Raw genomic sequence first — 16,210 nt, 5'->3', positions numbered from 1 at the left:
GGGTTTCCAGTGACTGGGCTCAAGCTCAGGGAGTTTGGATGAAGGGATGGGGTAGTTTGTGGAGCAACAAGTGTTTAGTCATTCAAAGGCGGCAGAGCGGTCAAGACGACCTTCTGCTAGTGTCCAGGGTTGATCTCCAGAAGATCGTTTAGAAATAAACACATGATTCCCTGCTCCTTTTCATTCATTCCTTTACGCATCACCAAACATATTGTCTCCTATGCACCGGGCCTTGTAGGGTTGTTCTGAACGCTTGTTACTCCTCTATTTTTTAATGTTTGAATTTTGGAGTCTCTAGTTACGTAAGTCCACCCCAAATTCTCTGGAGCTAGCTAAGCAATGGAGAAGAAAGTGCTAACGAGGATGAGCAACTGCCCTGGGGGCCCAGAAGCCCCTCACACGAGATTCACCTTCCTTTGGAGATGGCTCGCTTGCTACCAGGACTGACCTGGTGAATAGCTAATAACTTCAGGGCAGTCCTAGCCTCTTCCCTCAGGCCTTCACCCTATAGTTCTAAGAGGGCAAGCCAATCAGATGAGAGAATGCCCTCTGCACAGTCGTGGAGACATGGTCCAGTGATGCTCCTGAACAGGTAGGATTTCACAATCCCTTCAACACCCAGGAAGACCAGAACCTGATCATGGCCAACCCTTCTCTGAGACTCAGCAAAGGGCAGCCCAGAGGCAGCCCTCAACCCCCAAGTCTCCATTATCAGATGCTGCCAACTTGGAGGGGAAAGATTATTTATAGCATTCTAAAAGGCATGGGGCTCCTGGGCTGGGATTTTGCCAGCTCAGACTGCTTGTTCATGTTCCTGCAGATCTTTGTTTAAGAGTAAGAAGAGAGAGGCAGAAGAGTGCCTGATAGAAATGTGTAAATATGGACCAAACAGACAGATAGACATGCCGTGAATTGCATTCAGAGCTTTATTCTTGCCAAAGTTTGGGGGTTGCACTAGCAGGCTGCCTTGGTAGAGAAGCAAAGCACAGAGGCAAAGTGACGAGGTTCTACCTCACTGGCAATGACAGAGAGGGGGTCAGAAGCAGGTGCGCGTTCCAGAAGGGATGGCGGCGGGCAGTGCATTCTGGATTGGACTGGTGTGTGTTTAGCAGCAGCAGTCATCCTCATGGTCACAGCAGGCAGGACCTCGGGACCTCATGGGAATAATTCCCAAACAGCAGCACCCAGAGCCACAGCATCCAGAGCTACCACATCCACAGCCGCAGCCACAGCCCCCAGAACCGCAACCTCCAGAGCTTCCCGAATTCTCACAGCAGCCAGACGATCCTGTGTTGCAGTCCTGGGGTCGCTGAATCCAGCGTCTCAGGGGACTCACCCCGAAGGTCCGGGGAGCCAAACAGCTGTAGCTGGTGGAACAGGGAGCAGAGCATGGGTCAGGAACACAGTACCCAGAGGTCGGGCCACTTGGAGGAGCTGGAACATAGTAAGTCTGACAAGGAGAAGCACGCTGAGCATAGCACGCTTGGGTCTGGCAGGGAGCTGGGCATTTCACGTAGGTTGTCTGGCAGGGAGCTGGGCATTTCACGTAGGTTGTCTGGCAGGGAGCTGGGCATTTCACGTAGGTTGTCTGGCAGGGAGCTGGGCATTTCACGTAGGTTGTCTGGCAGGGAGCTGGGCATTTCACGTAGGTTGTCTGGCAGGGAGCTGGGCATTTCACGTAGGTTGTCTGGCAGGGAGCTGGGCATTTCACGTAGGTTGTCTGGCAGGGAGCTGGGCATAGCACGCCTGGGTCTGGCAGGGAGCTGGGCACTTGATGTAGGTCGTCTGGCAGGGAGCTGGGCACTTGACAGAAGTTTTGCAGGGAGTTGGGCATTTCACATAGGTCGTTTGGCAGGGAGCTGGATATTTCATATAGGTTGTCTGGCAGGGAGCTGGGCACTTCACGTAGGTTTGGCAGGGAGTTGGACATTTCACATAGGTTGTCTGGCAGGGAGCTGGGCACTTCATGTAGGTTTGGCAGGGAGTTGGACATTTCACATAGGTTGCCTGGCAGGGAACTGGGCACCATTGGTACCCTGTCCAGCCCCCAGTCCCGAACCTTTCACACAAGATGGAGGGAACTGTGGCTGCTTCTGCTGGTCACACATTGTCCTGTGGCTTTGCAAAATCTGAAAAGAAAGATTTCATCAGCACTGTAAAACTAGGAGGGTTTCCAGGGAGACCTTCAACATCCCCTTTGGACACAGTGATTTGCAAGTAGGGCTTTCTTGAGACGGTCTCAGACATCCAGAGGCGGTACAGTTGGCAGGAGGTGGATTCAGAGCCAGGGACTCTGGGCTCAGCTCCTGCACCTGTCCCTGACTATGTGGCCTGGTACAAGTCACCACTCACCTCTACTTCTGTCTCCACGATGGGAAATGGAGGCTTGAAATGATGCTGTCTGTGTTTCTATCCAGCTCTCCAAGCCTCCTCTTGTCTTACTTCAGTGTCTGCATTGTAGATTACCCTTTGGAAATTGCTACTCCCAGATGATTGCCTCCTGCCACAAATTCTCTCCAGGGTGACTTCCCTTTTTCCTCCCACCCAGACAAGGAGTACCCAGGAAAGACACTTTTACGTCAGTGGACCATGAGCTAACATGAGCCTAAGCTGCACCCGGTAGGGAGCAAAGAACAAGGCTAAATTTGAGCAGATTTCCACCGTGTGCTCCTCAAACCAGCTGGACTATCACCTGGCCTCATTAGCACACGGACTCAAGAGAGGACTGCACAACTACACTCAGATAAGGGGATGGGGAGCCAGTTCTCCAAAGTTTCTTCTCACACAGGATTATCAGCTCAGCTCACCCCTCTCCCTCTCCTCTCACACCCCAGGCTCCAGGTTTCCCACCAGCATTGCCTTCAGCAGATTTCCTCAGCATCCAGTCCTCACTCACCCTTCATCCCACAGCTCTCATCTCACCCCAGCTCACCAAGGCTCTGTTTCTCGCCATGTACTGATCCAGTTTAGAGACTTGCCCTCTTTGCTGATAGGAGCAAGACTGGAAGAAGCCAGAGATCTGAAAAACTAGCAGGTGGAGAGAACTTTTATAGGGCAGCAATGGTGCATCTAAAATGAAGCACCAGAGATCACAAGGAGGAGGGCTGGTGTTGCATTGGCAGGATTCCTCCCCAGTGTGCCTGGCTCCTCGTCAGAGGCAGGGCATGTTTGAGCTTGATACTGGGTTTTCCCAAACACTAGCTAAATTATTCCTGTTCCCTTCTTCAGGAAACAAGTCCGTCTCCTTTTCCTAGAAGTTAAGAGTGACGTCGATGTGATCTGTCTCTAACAAAGCTGTTTCTAGGTCACTGGAGTCTTCAAGGACTTATCCAAGTCATAGATTCTCAATTTTTCATACACTGTGCCGAAAGCTAGTGTAGATTCACTTCACTTCGCTCAGCCTGAGTGTTCTTTCTGCGGGCTTCCATGGTGGCTTCTGCTGATCTAGGTTGCTGAGCAGAGTCTGGCCCGGTGGTCTCTGGCCCAATATGACAGCAGGACCCCAAATAATTGGTTTGTTTCATGAAACATCAGGTTTTTCTAGGTTCGTTTGGAAACTGGGTGGGTGCTTGATGATCTCAGACTCCAGGCTGGGGACTAGACGGCCTCACCTCTGCCTTCCCACGCCCCTAGGTCCCCCTAGTCTAACCTTCAGGACCTCACTACCGGGTTTCAATTCCAAAGAATCCCGAGCAGGGAAAATTCCCGTCAGATGAATTCCGCGTGATAGCAATAATCATAATAATAGAATGTAAAGTTTATTTGAACACTTTGTATGTACCAAGCAATTCATGAGTCAGTACATTTACAGATGGACACAACTGAGGCCCTGAAGGATGAAGGGAGTGACCTCTCATCACAAAGCAGGTAAATAAGGAAGCAGGCTTCAGATGCAGGCAGTCTGCTTTCAGAGGTCACAATCTTCTTCACTACAGCATGTTGCCTTTTATTTCTGAACATAGCATTGTCCTTGAATCCCTGCTTCTTTTCTTTTCTGCAATGCAGAAGATGTAGAGAGAGAGGTGGGGACCTTATCACTGAGCACTTACTATGTGGGGAACACTGTTCTAGGCTCTTTGCCTGCGTTATTTCATTCCATTTTGAAATAACCCTACAAGATAGCTTCATTAGCCCCAGTTTTACATAAAGGAAACTGAGATTCGAAGGTCTATTTTGCCAAGATCATCCCATCGGTAGGTAATGGAGTGACGTTGGAACCCAAACCTATCCAGCTTCAGACCCCACGCTACTCCCACTGAGCTGTATTGGGTCTCCCTGAAGAAGGTTGTCTTGAATGTAAGCGTAACACTGGTCCAAATGTCAATTCCTTACATAAGCCAGAGCAGGTTCCACAGTGGCCCCTATGGAGTCTCAGGTAAATGGTACTACCGTATTATACATAATAGATCCCCACATTTCTCAGGACCCATAAGCTTTAAGGCTTCTACATTTCCTAAACAAAGAGGATGCAAAGACCCGCTAATTCACAGACCCTCCCCCACGCCAAGCCAGGTCTTACAAAATCTTCCCCCGAACATGTTTAAAAATCTCCTCAACCCCACCTGTTGGCCACCCCAGCCTCTAGTAATCAGCACTCTACTCTCTATTTCTAGGACACCAACATTTTTAGATTCCACATATAAATGAAATCATGCAGTATCTGTATCTATGCTTGGCTTATTTTGCTTAGTATAATATCTTTTAGGTTCATTCACCTTCTCAAAATGACAGAATTCTCTTGTTTTTATTACTGGATAGTATTCCTTCTGTGTATATATAGCATTTTAAAACATCCATTTTTTTAAATTTACACTTAGCTTAATTCCTTATATTGGGTATTGTGAATAGTACTACAATAAACGTGGGAATGCAGGTATCTCTTCAACATTACTGATTTCAATTTCTTTGGATAGATGCCTACTGGTGTGATTGCTGGATTATATGCCAGTGTGATTTTTAATTTTTTGAAACCTTCCATACTGCTTTCCACATGGCTGTACTAATTTGCATTCCCACCAGTGGTGTGCTAGATCTTATTTTCTCCACATCCTTGCCTACACGTTATCTTTTGTCTTTCTAATTTCATTTAACATACTGACCTCCAGTTCCATCCATGTTGCTGGAAATGACAGGATTCCACTGCTTTTTATGGCTGGATAGTATTCCATTGCGTGTTCATAACCCATTTTCCTTATTTATTCACTGTTGGACACTAAGGTTGACTCTATATCTTTTCTATTTATTGTAAATAGCACGGCAATAAACATGGAGCTACAGTTATCCCTTTGATATACTGATTTTCTTTCCTTTAGACAAATGCCTAGTAATGGGATTGCTGCATAATGTGGTTTGCATTTTCTTGAGACACCTCCATACTGTTTTCCATAATGGCCTCACTAACTTACATTCTCGCCGACGATATATAAGTTCCCGTTTCTCTACATCTTTGTCGCCATTTTCATTTGTTTGTTTTTTTTATAATAGCCATTCTTACAGGCTCCTACAACTACAGAATATGATAGCCAGAAGGAGCCTCATCTAGCCTCTGCTTTAGATTGAAAGAGAAAAGGCCTAGAGGCAGCAGGGCACTGTGGAATCAGGGTGAGGCAGTGGCAGAAGCAGGATGAGAGTTGTGGTTTTGATTTGCATTTCCCTGATGATTAGTAATAATGAGCATTTTTCCTAGACATGTTGGTCATTTGCATGTCTTATTTTGAGAAATGTACATTCAGATCCTCTGCCCATTTTTAAATTGTGTTATTTGTGTTCTTTCTATTGAGTTGTTTGATTTTCTCATACATTTTGGATATTAACTCCTTTTCAGGCGTATAGTTTCCAAATATTTTATCATTTCGTAGGTTGTCTCTTCACTCTGTTGTTTCCTTTTCTGTACAGAAACACTTTAACTTGATATAATCTTATTTGTCTATTTTTGCTTTTGCTGTCCATGTTTTTGAAGTTTCAAGAGGCTTTCCTTTCCCTATAGTGTGTTCTTGGCACCTTTGTCAAAGATCAGTTGATGGCAAATATATGGATTAATTTCTGTGTTCTCTATTCTCTTTCATTGGTCTAGGCATCTGTTTTTATACCAGTACCATGCTGTTTGGGTTACTATAGCTTTGGAGTATATTTTAATGTCAGATAGTGTGATGTCTCTCTGCCCCTGAACAATTCAGAAGAAGCAAGATGGAAGGCTCGGCCCCAGGCTTGGTGTCCTGGCTTAGTGTCCTCAGGCATAGTGCCCTGCTTCCTCCTGTCATCCTGTCTCTGGGGGCTTGTCATACTGCACAGCTTCCACTATGAAGCCCACCAGTCCCTCTCACCAAGGGTAGGGGTAAATGAGGTAGAATGTGGGTCCAGGCCATTCCACTTCTGCTCTCCTAAGTGTCCCACATCAGTGCATACCCAGATAGAATGTTTTGTGGAGTAAAAGGAAAAGGAACAATCTTGTACTGGGGTCAAACACCACACGGGAGAGCTCATGAAATCTGGTTCTCACAATAGTGTCTCAAACAAAAAATAGCTTGCTCCAGCTCACACAGTTAGAAGTGGTAGAGCCAGAATTTGAGCCTAGGTAAGAGAGACTTCAAATTTTGTTTTTGTACCAAAACATGCTGCATCTGGTGTTCCAATCCATGATGCTTCAGGAACCATACCTTTCAGTCACCCAACATAGAAGCAGTCATTAAGAAGCCTTCTGCATTATTTATAGGCTGGGACAGTCTAACTTTACAGAGAGGAAAATACCCCAGAAGACCACCCATTTTAAGATGTGCCAACAAAACTGGAGACAGTCATTTCGAGGCACAAACAGAAAGACCTAGACTCTCATCCTGATTCTGCCTCTGCTTCACCCTGTGATTCCACAGTGCCCTGCTGTCTCTAGGCCTTTTCTCTTCCAGTCTAAAGCAAAGAGGCTATATGAGGCCCCTTCTGGCTATGATATTCTGTAGTTGTAGGATCCTGTTCTACAAGGGAAATGTATACTTCCACAACCCAGCTTTCCATGACGTTGTTCCCATGAGACTATGATTTTCAAGAATTGGTAGCTGTGGATATAGTCACTGTATATCATCGTAGGACCTGGGAAACACTGACTAAAGAAATGAATGAGTGAATGAATAAATGCGAATGCTTTACATTGACAGCACAGCCCATGCGGACCTCCTTCCTCCACGTAGTCAGTGCCGTCCTGCCATTAGCTAATCTGTGCGTCTCATGCCATCTGGGAGCTCTGATTGGCTCACTTTCTGCTGTTTGAATTCAAGCTCTCACTAATGGGTTTGACATCTGTAAGCAACGCTAACATACCTGGTGAGAGACACCTTTTCTATGACAGGTGGGTGGGTTGTGCCCCACCCATTGTATAGGCTGGGAAGGCAAGGCATGGAGAAGTCAGATGACTGGTGCAAGTGCCAGGATGACTCACAGGGTTATCCCAAATGCTCCTAGAACGTCCCTTGCATGTATCTCTTTGCATATACAAGCTCATATAATCAAAGTCTTCTGGATTCGTGGAAAACTAGTCCAGGGTAATAGGCAGAGAGAATCATCTCCAAGGCAGAAAGTACTAAAGCAGGTCATGGAGTCTGGCCCCTGCCAGAATGCAATTGAATACCTGTGTCATACAGCCTAATGGGCTGCTCTCCTTAGAAAGATCTGCTAATCTTTAAAAGTTCTCTGTAAGCTAGGTGCAGTGGCTCATGTAATTCTAGCTACTCCAGAGGCTGAGGCAGGAGAAATGCTTGAGCCATGAGTTCAAGGCTGCAGTGAGCTATGATCATGCCACTGCACTGGAGATCCTGTCTCTTAAAAATGAAATAAAACAAAAAAGTCCTCTGTCGTGGCCCTGGTTAGCTTGTTTTGGGATTTACCATGAGGACAGTCAGGAACTGTATACTAGATTATCTCTCAGATCCCTCAGAGCACCCACACCCATGAATCCTAACATTCACTATGCGTTTGAGGCTGGGCCTCTTCACGTGAGAACCGGCCTCAGATTTTAGCCCAGATCGGGGATTAGAAGGGGAGGTGCCCAAAGAGACGTGTTGCTGTCCTACATCATGCTCTGGGTCTCCTGTCATCCTAGAACCCTTTCCTGATCAGGGACTGGGGATGATCTAAAGGCCAAATCTGGGTCCCCCCCTTCTGGGGACAAGAAGTAGGAAGAAATCAGAAGCCACGCACTGAAGAGAGGGAGGGCACAGGAATGTTGGACTCAGTGAGATATCTCTCTACTGTGACTAGTGATCTCCTCTAGCACCAGAGATACCCTGAACCAATATTCCTGTGATAATTAGGGATTCCTCCTAGACTATCAGCAGATTCTGTTGTAGAACCACTGAATGAAGGACAGAAGGCAGCCCCTGTGTTGTAACTGAGGCCCACAGAGAAGGGAAGAAACTTGCTTGAGGTCACACAGCCAGGTAGGAGCCGACTCTAGACAGGAATTTCTGAATCTCATCTAGGACGTGTTCATAACCACATGTGGACACTGAGTTAGTTTCTTAATTCTAAGTTCTAATTTGATTGCACTGTGGTCTGAGAGACTGTTTGTTATGATTTCTGTTTTTTTGCATTTGCTGAGGAGTGATTTACTTCCAGTTATGTGGTCAATTTTAGAATAAGTGCCATGTGGTGCTGAGAAGAATGTATACTCTGTGGATTTGAGGTGGAGATTTCTGTAGATGTTTATTAGGTCTGCTTGGTCCAGATCTGAGTTCAAGTCCTGGATATCCTTGTTAATTTTCTGTCTTGTTGATCTGTCTAGTATTGACAGTGAAGTGTTAAAGTCTCCCACTATTATTGTGTGGGAGTCTAAGTATCTTTGTAGGTCGTTAAGAACTTGCTTTATGTACCTGGGTGCTCCTGTGTTGGGTGCATATGTATTTAGGATCCTTAGTTCTTCTTGATGCAATTTTACACTGATGGTGGGAATGTAAACTAATTCAACCATTGTGGAAGACAGTGTGCGCTTCCTCAAGGACCTAGAAATAGAAATTCCATTTGACCCAGCAATCCCATTACTTGGTATATGCCCAAAGGATGATAAATCATTCTGTTATAAAGACACATGCACACATATGTTCATTCCGGCACTGTTTACAACAGCAAAGACCTGGAACCAACCCAAATGCCCATCAACGATAGACTGGACAAGGAAAATGTGGCACATACACACCCTGGAATACTATGCAGCCATAGGAAATGATGAGTTCATGTCCTTTGTAGGGACATGGATGAATCTGGAAACCATAATTCTCAGCAAACTGACACAAGAACAGAAAATCACACACTGCCTGTTCCCACTTATAGGCTGGTGTTCAATAATGAGAACACATGGACGCAGAGAGGGGAGCATCACACACTGGGGTCTGTTGGCAGTCTGGCCAGGAGACCGAGCAAGAGAACCAGAAAGGTTATGAAGCAGGCTTCTGCACAGCAAGGCAGACACTCCTCTTGGAGCCCCCACCCCAAGTCAGGTCCTCCACGTCCTCTTCCTCAGGATGCTTCATACAGCGATTCTTTTACTAGAACCACAAGGTGATAGCACCTAGATTTCAGTGCCCTCCTCTGGCCAACTATCTGCAGCTGCCAATGCCCAAGGCAGCCTCCCTCCCTACCAAGACCTGAACTCAGGACCTTACCTTAAGGAGAAGATGTCCTGTCATTTCTTTCCCATCAGAACTGCTTGGACCAGACCCTATCTCTGTCTGGTGACCAGGACAGTCCCCTCACCTGTCTCCCAGGTTGGGGAGTGCAGATTCTCCTAAGCTCCCTGTAAGTACCTAACAGTCACGTGTGGCTCCAGCTCACACAGGAATATCCACGGCCCATATTTCCAAAAACTCTTTTCCTCCCACTCTGAATCAATCCTCTACTGCATGTTCCCCTCACAGAACAGACAGTTTTCTTCACATCCTCTGTTTGCCTGCCCATGACCCAGACTGACCTTTTTTTTGTAGAACTGCCTCTCCCTCTTTGGACAGTGTCTTTCTGCTACTGCACATGAAGATGTCCCGCCCTCCCCTGCTCACGGAGAGAGTGCCTGATCTGAGCTGGGCCATCATATCCAGTACTTACCTGGAATAGAAGACAGGCAGGGTGGCCAAAGACTACATGAATCTCTGAAGCTCATCCACTTGAGAGAGAGACCTGGAAGATACTGGTCCTTCATTCCTGCTGTGTATATCCAATGTGACTGAGCTCTGAATAAAATGTACAAGTTATAATAATGTAGTAATTGACTCAGCAAACCAGGACACGAACATGTTAGAGGGTGAGGTGTTGAGAGGCATGTTTGGGGGTGGTGGTGATGAGAGAGTATTTGAAGGAGAGATGGGGCCTAAACTCAGAAAGCAAAGACTAATAATAGCTATTTAGAGATAAGGAGCTGAATAATTATGTACACATGGGGCCTGCTGTTTTACTAAACAAATTTTGAAGTATACATAACTTTGATGAAGTATCGTAAATAAAAAACATTTTGCCATATATTTTGTGTTTATATTTACATCCACATATATATTTCTATTCATCGTATTTTGAATATAAATTTGTACAGTCATGTTAATCCCTCTTTTTCTTTAAGGATTTGAGTTTGATGTCATGCATAGCACGTGTCCCCGCCGAACGACTACAGAAATGTTGGCAAAGGAAGCTCAGAGGAAATGGTAGGCAATACTACCCAGTTTTGGCCAGAAGAAGGAGATAGAAAGTATTCTCACAAAATGTTAACAATGTGACTTGTTATATCATCTTTCCACAGTAATTTGGGCAGAAATTAGCAAAATCCGAAATGTATAAATACCTTGATCTGGCCATTCCATTTCCAGGTATCTGCGCAGAAGTAGACAGGGGATGCACGACACATGTATGTGTCAGTCTGATCCCTGCAGCTGTGTTTGTAATAATACACATTGGAGCAATTTCACAGCCATCAGTTAGAGAAGGTTTGAAGAATGATCCACTTGTATCAAGAAGGATGTTTAAAAGATCAAAGCCTGATGGAAATGCTGGAGGCAATGGCACTGATAGGAGCTCATGTGTATTGAACAATTACTATGTGAGAGGCATTGGGCTCCACGCTTTTCCTGCATAGCTCATTTAAACATTGGACAACCTGAGTATTCTGGTTTTGTGCATTTGACATAGAAATGGAGGCACAAAAAATTCATGTGTTTAACTTCAGACCCTGGCAGATTAGATTTCTCCCCCAAAGTCTGTGGCTTCACCAGAGGTGTGACTCAGGTTCTGTCATTCTTCATTTTAGAAATTTCCAGTGTTCCAAATATGAGCAGCTGAGGAAACAAACTCAAAACCCGAAACACCAAGATAAGGGAAGATGTTTGTTGGGGGGAGATTAAAAATGGAGTTTTTTTGCCCAAGCAACAAAGAGACATGTTGGAAAATAGACAAGAGACAAGTTTGTGTGTGTGTGTGTGTGTGTGTGTGCGTGTTTATATAAGATGGGGTTTCACCATGATAGCCAGGCTGGTTTCAAACTCCTGACCTCAGGTGATCCACCCACCTCAGCCTCCCAAAGTGCTAGGATTACAGGCGTGAGCCACAGCACTGGGCCTGAAGAGAAGTTTTAAGATATATTTGGTCCAAGGAAGAGACGCTTCAGATGGAAGGTCATGTCCGCTAGAAACATTAATGTGACTGGATGGGCTTGAACCACTGTTTCAGTCAACATCTGACAGCACCAACCTAGTGGTCCAGAGACACTGCTTGTGAAACAGTGAAAGCTGCTGCTCAAGTGTCATTCATCATCGTCAGATACTGTCATTTAGTAGTACAGGGAGGTATTCTCTGTTCCAAGCTCGAGTACCCATAACTCTGCTGTTTTGTTGAAACTTCCTCCCCACCACCAGCCTCTTTAGAAGACTGGGAGCTCTGCAAACATCCAGGCCAAGAGTCCTGTCCTTGTGCATGTTTGGGCATTGATCCAGGCCCAAATCTGTGGGAGACTCCTCCACGCACATTCCAGGTGCCCAGGTGACAGCGGCAGTCTCTAGGTCTGGGGTCATCCACTTTCCCATTTCTAGCCCACCTCACCCATCATGAAGCCTGGTCAGGGTTGCCAGAGACTCCAGTGAGCAGGTGCTATTTGTGTGTGTGTTTGCCAGAAGCAAACAAGAAACCTGCTGTGTGCCCACCTGGCTGATACCTCCACCTTTCTAGCCAAGGGCTTCATGAGCCAGGGCCCTTGGGGTTGCTCACAAGGCAGCCCCTCACCGAGTAGGCATTGCTTTATTATGTGTATGTACATGTCCCCAGTAATTTGAAATATTTAAAGAATGGTTAAATGATCACTTGACAGTTACACTATAAACAGAAGATACACAGTTAAACATCATTATTTTGAGAAGATAAATTTTAATGTCATTTTCAATCTTTAAAATCTCTGGTTTTATTTTGAATAAAATCTTCAATCTTAAAAAGATTACTGCAAAAAAAATTACAGTCCATTTGCATTTTCAAATAATAAACTTGGAAATATGTTCTTATGAATGTCAACAGTCAATGCAGTGTGGAATATTAAGAACTGACTTTCATATAACAGGTAAGTTTAGAGAGATGAGGAAATGTTTAATAAATTTTAATGGTGTATGTTTATTTAAATCTAGTTTTCTATTCTGTTTTGGGAAATAATTGTCTGTTGCTTTTAGTGTATGCTCCTTCCTGTCCACATATGTGGAATCTACCTATTCTCTTCTCTTTTGAAATAGTTTAAAAAACTCAAAGAGAATGGCCTGGGCTTTTCATGTCTTTAGTCTGATAGACCTTTCCTGGCTGCTCAAATAGTTATTAGCAGCTAAGAAAACTACGTCTCTTGTCAGCAACAAATCAAAAAAGGCTTCAAAATCAGTGAATTCTCTCTTTTGCTGTGGCCTTATGTGCTGACAGTCTTAAGAGAAAACATTTTAATAGTATAGATTAAAATTAACTTTGGCAAAAATTAAAATGCAGGCAGGAAATTTTTTTTCCAACAACAGACAACTAGGAAAAGCAAAGATACAGGAAAAATTGAAAATTTCCAGTAGAGAGATATAAATATAATAATGGACACCACCAGGGATGATTAATGAAGAAAATGTTTAGGGGATGGTCATTTGAACACAGCATATTAATACTTTTAAAAACCATTTTTCCAATTACTTTGGTATAAATAAGCTGTCTCTGAAAGGTACAGATCTGGCATCACGATAATGGTGATAGACAAATAGTGAAACGGTCCTGGTATCACGATCATGATGGTAGACAAATGGTGGAAGAGTTTTGGTATCATGATCATGGTGATAGACAAATGGTGGAAGAGTCCTGGTATGACAATCATAATGGTAGATAAAAGGTAACACAGTCTTGGCACCCCAATCATGGTGGTAGACAAATGGTGCAACAGTCCTGGTATCACAATCATGGTGGTAGACAAATGGTAGAACAGTCCTGGTATCACGATCATGGTAATAGACTAACGGTGGTTTCCTGGTATCACAATCATGGTTATAGACAAATGGTGGAACAGTCCTGGTACCACGAACATGGTGGTAGACAAATGGTGGAATAGTCCTGGTATCACAATCATGGTTGTAGACAAATGGTGGAACCGTCCTGGTACCACGAACATGGTGGTAGACAAATGGTGGAACAGTCCTAATATCACGATCATGGCGGTAGACAAATGGTGGAACAGTCCTGGTATCACGATCATGGTGGTAGACAAATGGTGGAACAGTCCTGGTATCACGATCATGGTGGTAGACAAATGGTGGAACAGTCCTGGTATCAGGATCATGATGGTAGACAAATGGTGGAACAGTCCTGGTATCACAATCATGGTGGGAGACACACGGGACCTTCTCTGCCTGCAGATGGGTGAGGTAGCATTGACCCTGCAGTGTTCCCAGAAAAACACTTAGGCTGAATTTAATCATGAGGACATTTTCAGACAACTTCAGAGGGTAGAGCTTTGAGTCAGAAAGCTGACCTGTCCTCTACAAACAAGCCCATGTCACCACCATCAATGACAACAACAAAAGGTGAGGAGACACTTTGGGTTCAAAAGAACTAAAGAAATGTAGCTACATTATCTTTTTACTCTTTTTCAACCCAAAATGTCTCTTCTCCTTTTGGTTGTGTGATTTGTGGTGACATGGGCTTTCTGAAGGAGAAAGGTCACTTGTGCTGCTCACTGCTCTACATTCTGAAGTTGTCTGGAGATTACCTCAGGCTATGAAACTCAGGCTAAGTGTTTCAGCAAGAACATGGTGGTGTTCATACTCTGCACCGGCAGAGTCCCACGTGACACGCTGTCTTAGTGTGGAAATATGACCCCTACCCGGGAGACCAGGGGGAGGAGTCTTGTCACCGTCGTAGTAAGAAACCTACTGTCCATGTCCAAAGTCAAGCGAACACGCTCTTCCACAAATAAAAAAATAACATATGTGTAAGCCTGGCATGTGAAATAAAACTCAGGATAAGCTGCATAAGTTGAATACAATACATCCAGTGAGGACCGGAAGACTTCAGGTTCTTCTGCTTCCACCAGCTCCATGCTGAGCCTAGAAAAGGAGGAAAAACCAAAGAATAAGTCAGGGAAAATAAGACACCGCAGAGCCCCAACTAGATTTCATGGGGAGCACAAGAAAGTGGTTAATAAAGAAAAAACATAGATCCATTAATGACATAACAAATTATTGCTTTATGTTGGGATGGGCAGGAGTAGGGTAAAAAAGAATCAAAGAGAGAGGGAAAGTAAGCTCAGTGATCCGTCCAGGTGACACACTGATGAGGGAGTAAAAGGACACTCTGAGTGAGTACCCTCAGGACACACAGCGTACACTGATCATAAAAACAAGTATCGTCAACCTACGGTAGTTAGTAAATGATAAGGGGAGGGAGAAATGGAAACCTAAGTATCTACCGCAATGAAAACCAACAGCAATGTTAGTAGAAATCATTCAGGCTTCATTGGAAACATGGTATCGATATTGTCAGCCCACTCTTTTCCCTGGACCTGGTGTCTCCAGGTGTCAACACAAAATTAGCTCTTCACAATTGCTCAAAGTTACCTGGGGCATGGTGGGCCTTGGTCGTCTTCTTCTGCTTGGTCATTTTTAATCTCTGCAATAAATTCGACAGGGACAGACAAAATAAGCCAATTCTCCTACACCCATAACCGTCCACTGTCTAATCCCTGCACAGGGACCTCAGGCTTCTCAACATGAGAACAGGATAATGTGAGAGACAGACTTCAGGAGGTCTGAAGGCCAATCATGAGAGAGATTTCTTGGTTCCTGTCTCAGACCAATGATGAAATGTCCCTATTCTGGTAGACCATTATCCTTTTATCCCAAGTTTCTACAGACAGTTACACCAAGTTTGTACAAACAGGGAAGAACCTCACAGACATGCTTGGGGAACAAAACTCATGAGGAACTTGGTAGCTGGCAAGAGACATTTCATTCAGATTGACAGACAACTTGTGGGCATGTGCTGCAGAGCTTGGCGTGAGTGTGCAACACCTGCCTTAAGTTTCAATGTCCTGATAGTCGGTCCAGGGTGTGACAGGCATGGCCTGAGACTAGAGACAGAGCAAAGCTCACTGTCCCACCCCATGCCGCCGCTTCAGACTGGAATCCAGAGTGATTGAAATCTACACTCACATACAGGCTCAGCCCACAGTGATGACAACCCTCAGCCTGGCCAGGGGAGCAATGCCCAAAGACTATGGGGTCTATCTGGGACACGAAATGGAGCTTTAGCGCCCTTCACAATGGAGTACTCACTGTCTATGTCAACAGCCGAGATGACTTGCTGCTCCTCTAATGAGTGCAAGTTGCTCCTCAAAGTCTCATTGAAGGCAGATGGGCCAGGAGGAACTGAGAGAGTCGAATCACCTTCATCCCAGGACTCCTGGGGGGCTTCCTCCTCCACAGACTCCTGCAGATTCCTGAACCAGGCAGGACAGGACGACAGATTAAAACCAACAGAGATTAGACAACAAAGTCCCCCAGCTGATCTGATGGAAGTCACAATGAGTGGTCACAGAAAGCAAAGGCATTTTTCCTTCAAGAGAAAAAAAAACTATCCTTCTAAATGCAGGGTGAAGGGTGATTACCCTGGGGACACAGCACAAATTAGCAGCAGGTGCTCAGTGCATTTGCCACAGATGAGCCACTGCAGGCCACCCAGACTCCCGGGA

The 16,210-nt window shown here is 45.1% G+C and overlaps 3 protein-coding genes across 25 annotated transcripts in view; 1 reads left to right on the top strand and 2 right to left on the bottom strand.

Annotated features, from left to right (window-relative positions):
- Window positions 1-16,210, top strand: part of LOC103788982 (uncharacterized) — an 870,763-nt gene that overhangs the window by 538,420 nt on the left and 316,133 nt on the right. The gene's annotated exons all lie outside the window — the stretch shown is intronic.
- Window positions 909-2,029, bottom strand: LOC118149233 (uncharacterized). Its single transcript, XM_078355514.1, has one exon. The coding sequence runs from the start codon at window positions 2,027-2,029 to the stop codon at window positions 1,106-1,108; it is 924 nt and encodes a 307-aa protein (XP_078211640.1). The 3' UTR covers window positions 909-1,105.
- Window positions 12,365-16,210, bottom strand: part of LOC103791179 (uncharacterized) — a 36,208-nt gene continuing 32,362 nt past the window's right edge. For 20 of the 21 annotated variants that reach the window (XM_078355285.1, XM_078355291.1, XM_078355293.1 and 17 more), the window contains 3 exons: window positions 15,795-15,958; window positions 15,078-15,129; window positions 12,365-14,567 (listed from right to left, as the gene is read on the bottom strand). In XM_078355285.1, the coding sequence (XP_078211411.1) occupies window positions 14,321-14,567; window positions 15,078-15,129; window positions 15,795-15,958 (463 nt within the window). In that variant the 3' untranslated portion in view covers window positions 12,365-14,320. The remainder of the gene's footprint in view (window positions 14,568-15,077; window positions 15,130-15,794; window positions 15,959-16,210) is intronic. The other variant, XM_078355303.1, reaches the window with a different exon arrangement.

This window comes from Callithrix jacchus, chromosome 18 (assembly GCF_049354715.1).
Source record: "Callithrix jacchus isolate 240 chromosome 18, calJac240_pri, whole genome shotgun sequence".
Lineage (NCBI taxonomy): Eukaryota > Metazoa > Chordata > Mammalia > Primates > Cebidae > Callithrix > Callithrix jacchus.
The sequence above is the reverse complement of the archived record's forward strand: the minus strand, read 5'-3'. Positions and strand labels throughout refer to the sequence as shown.

Coding starts and splice junctions, on each gene's coding strand:
- LOC118149233 (XM_078355514.1), bottom strand. CDS start 2,029: ATGGTGCCCAGTTCCCTGCCAGGCAACCTATGTGAAATGTCCAACTCC.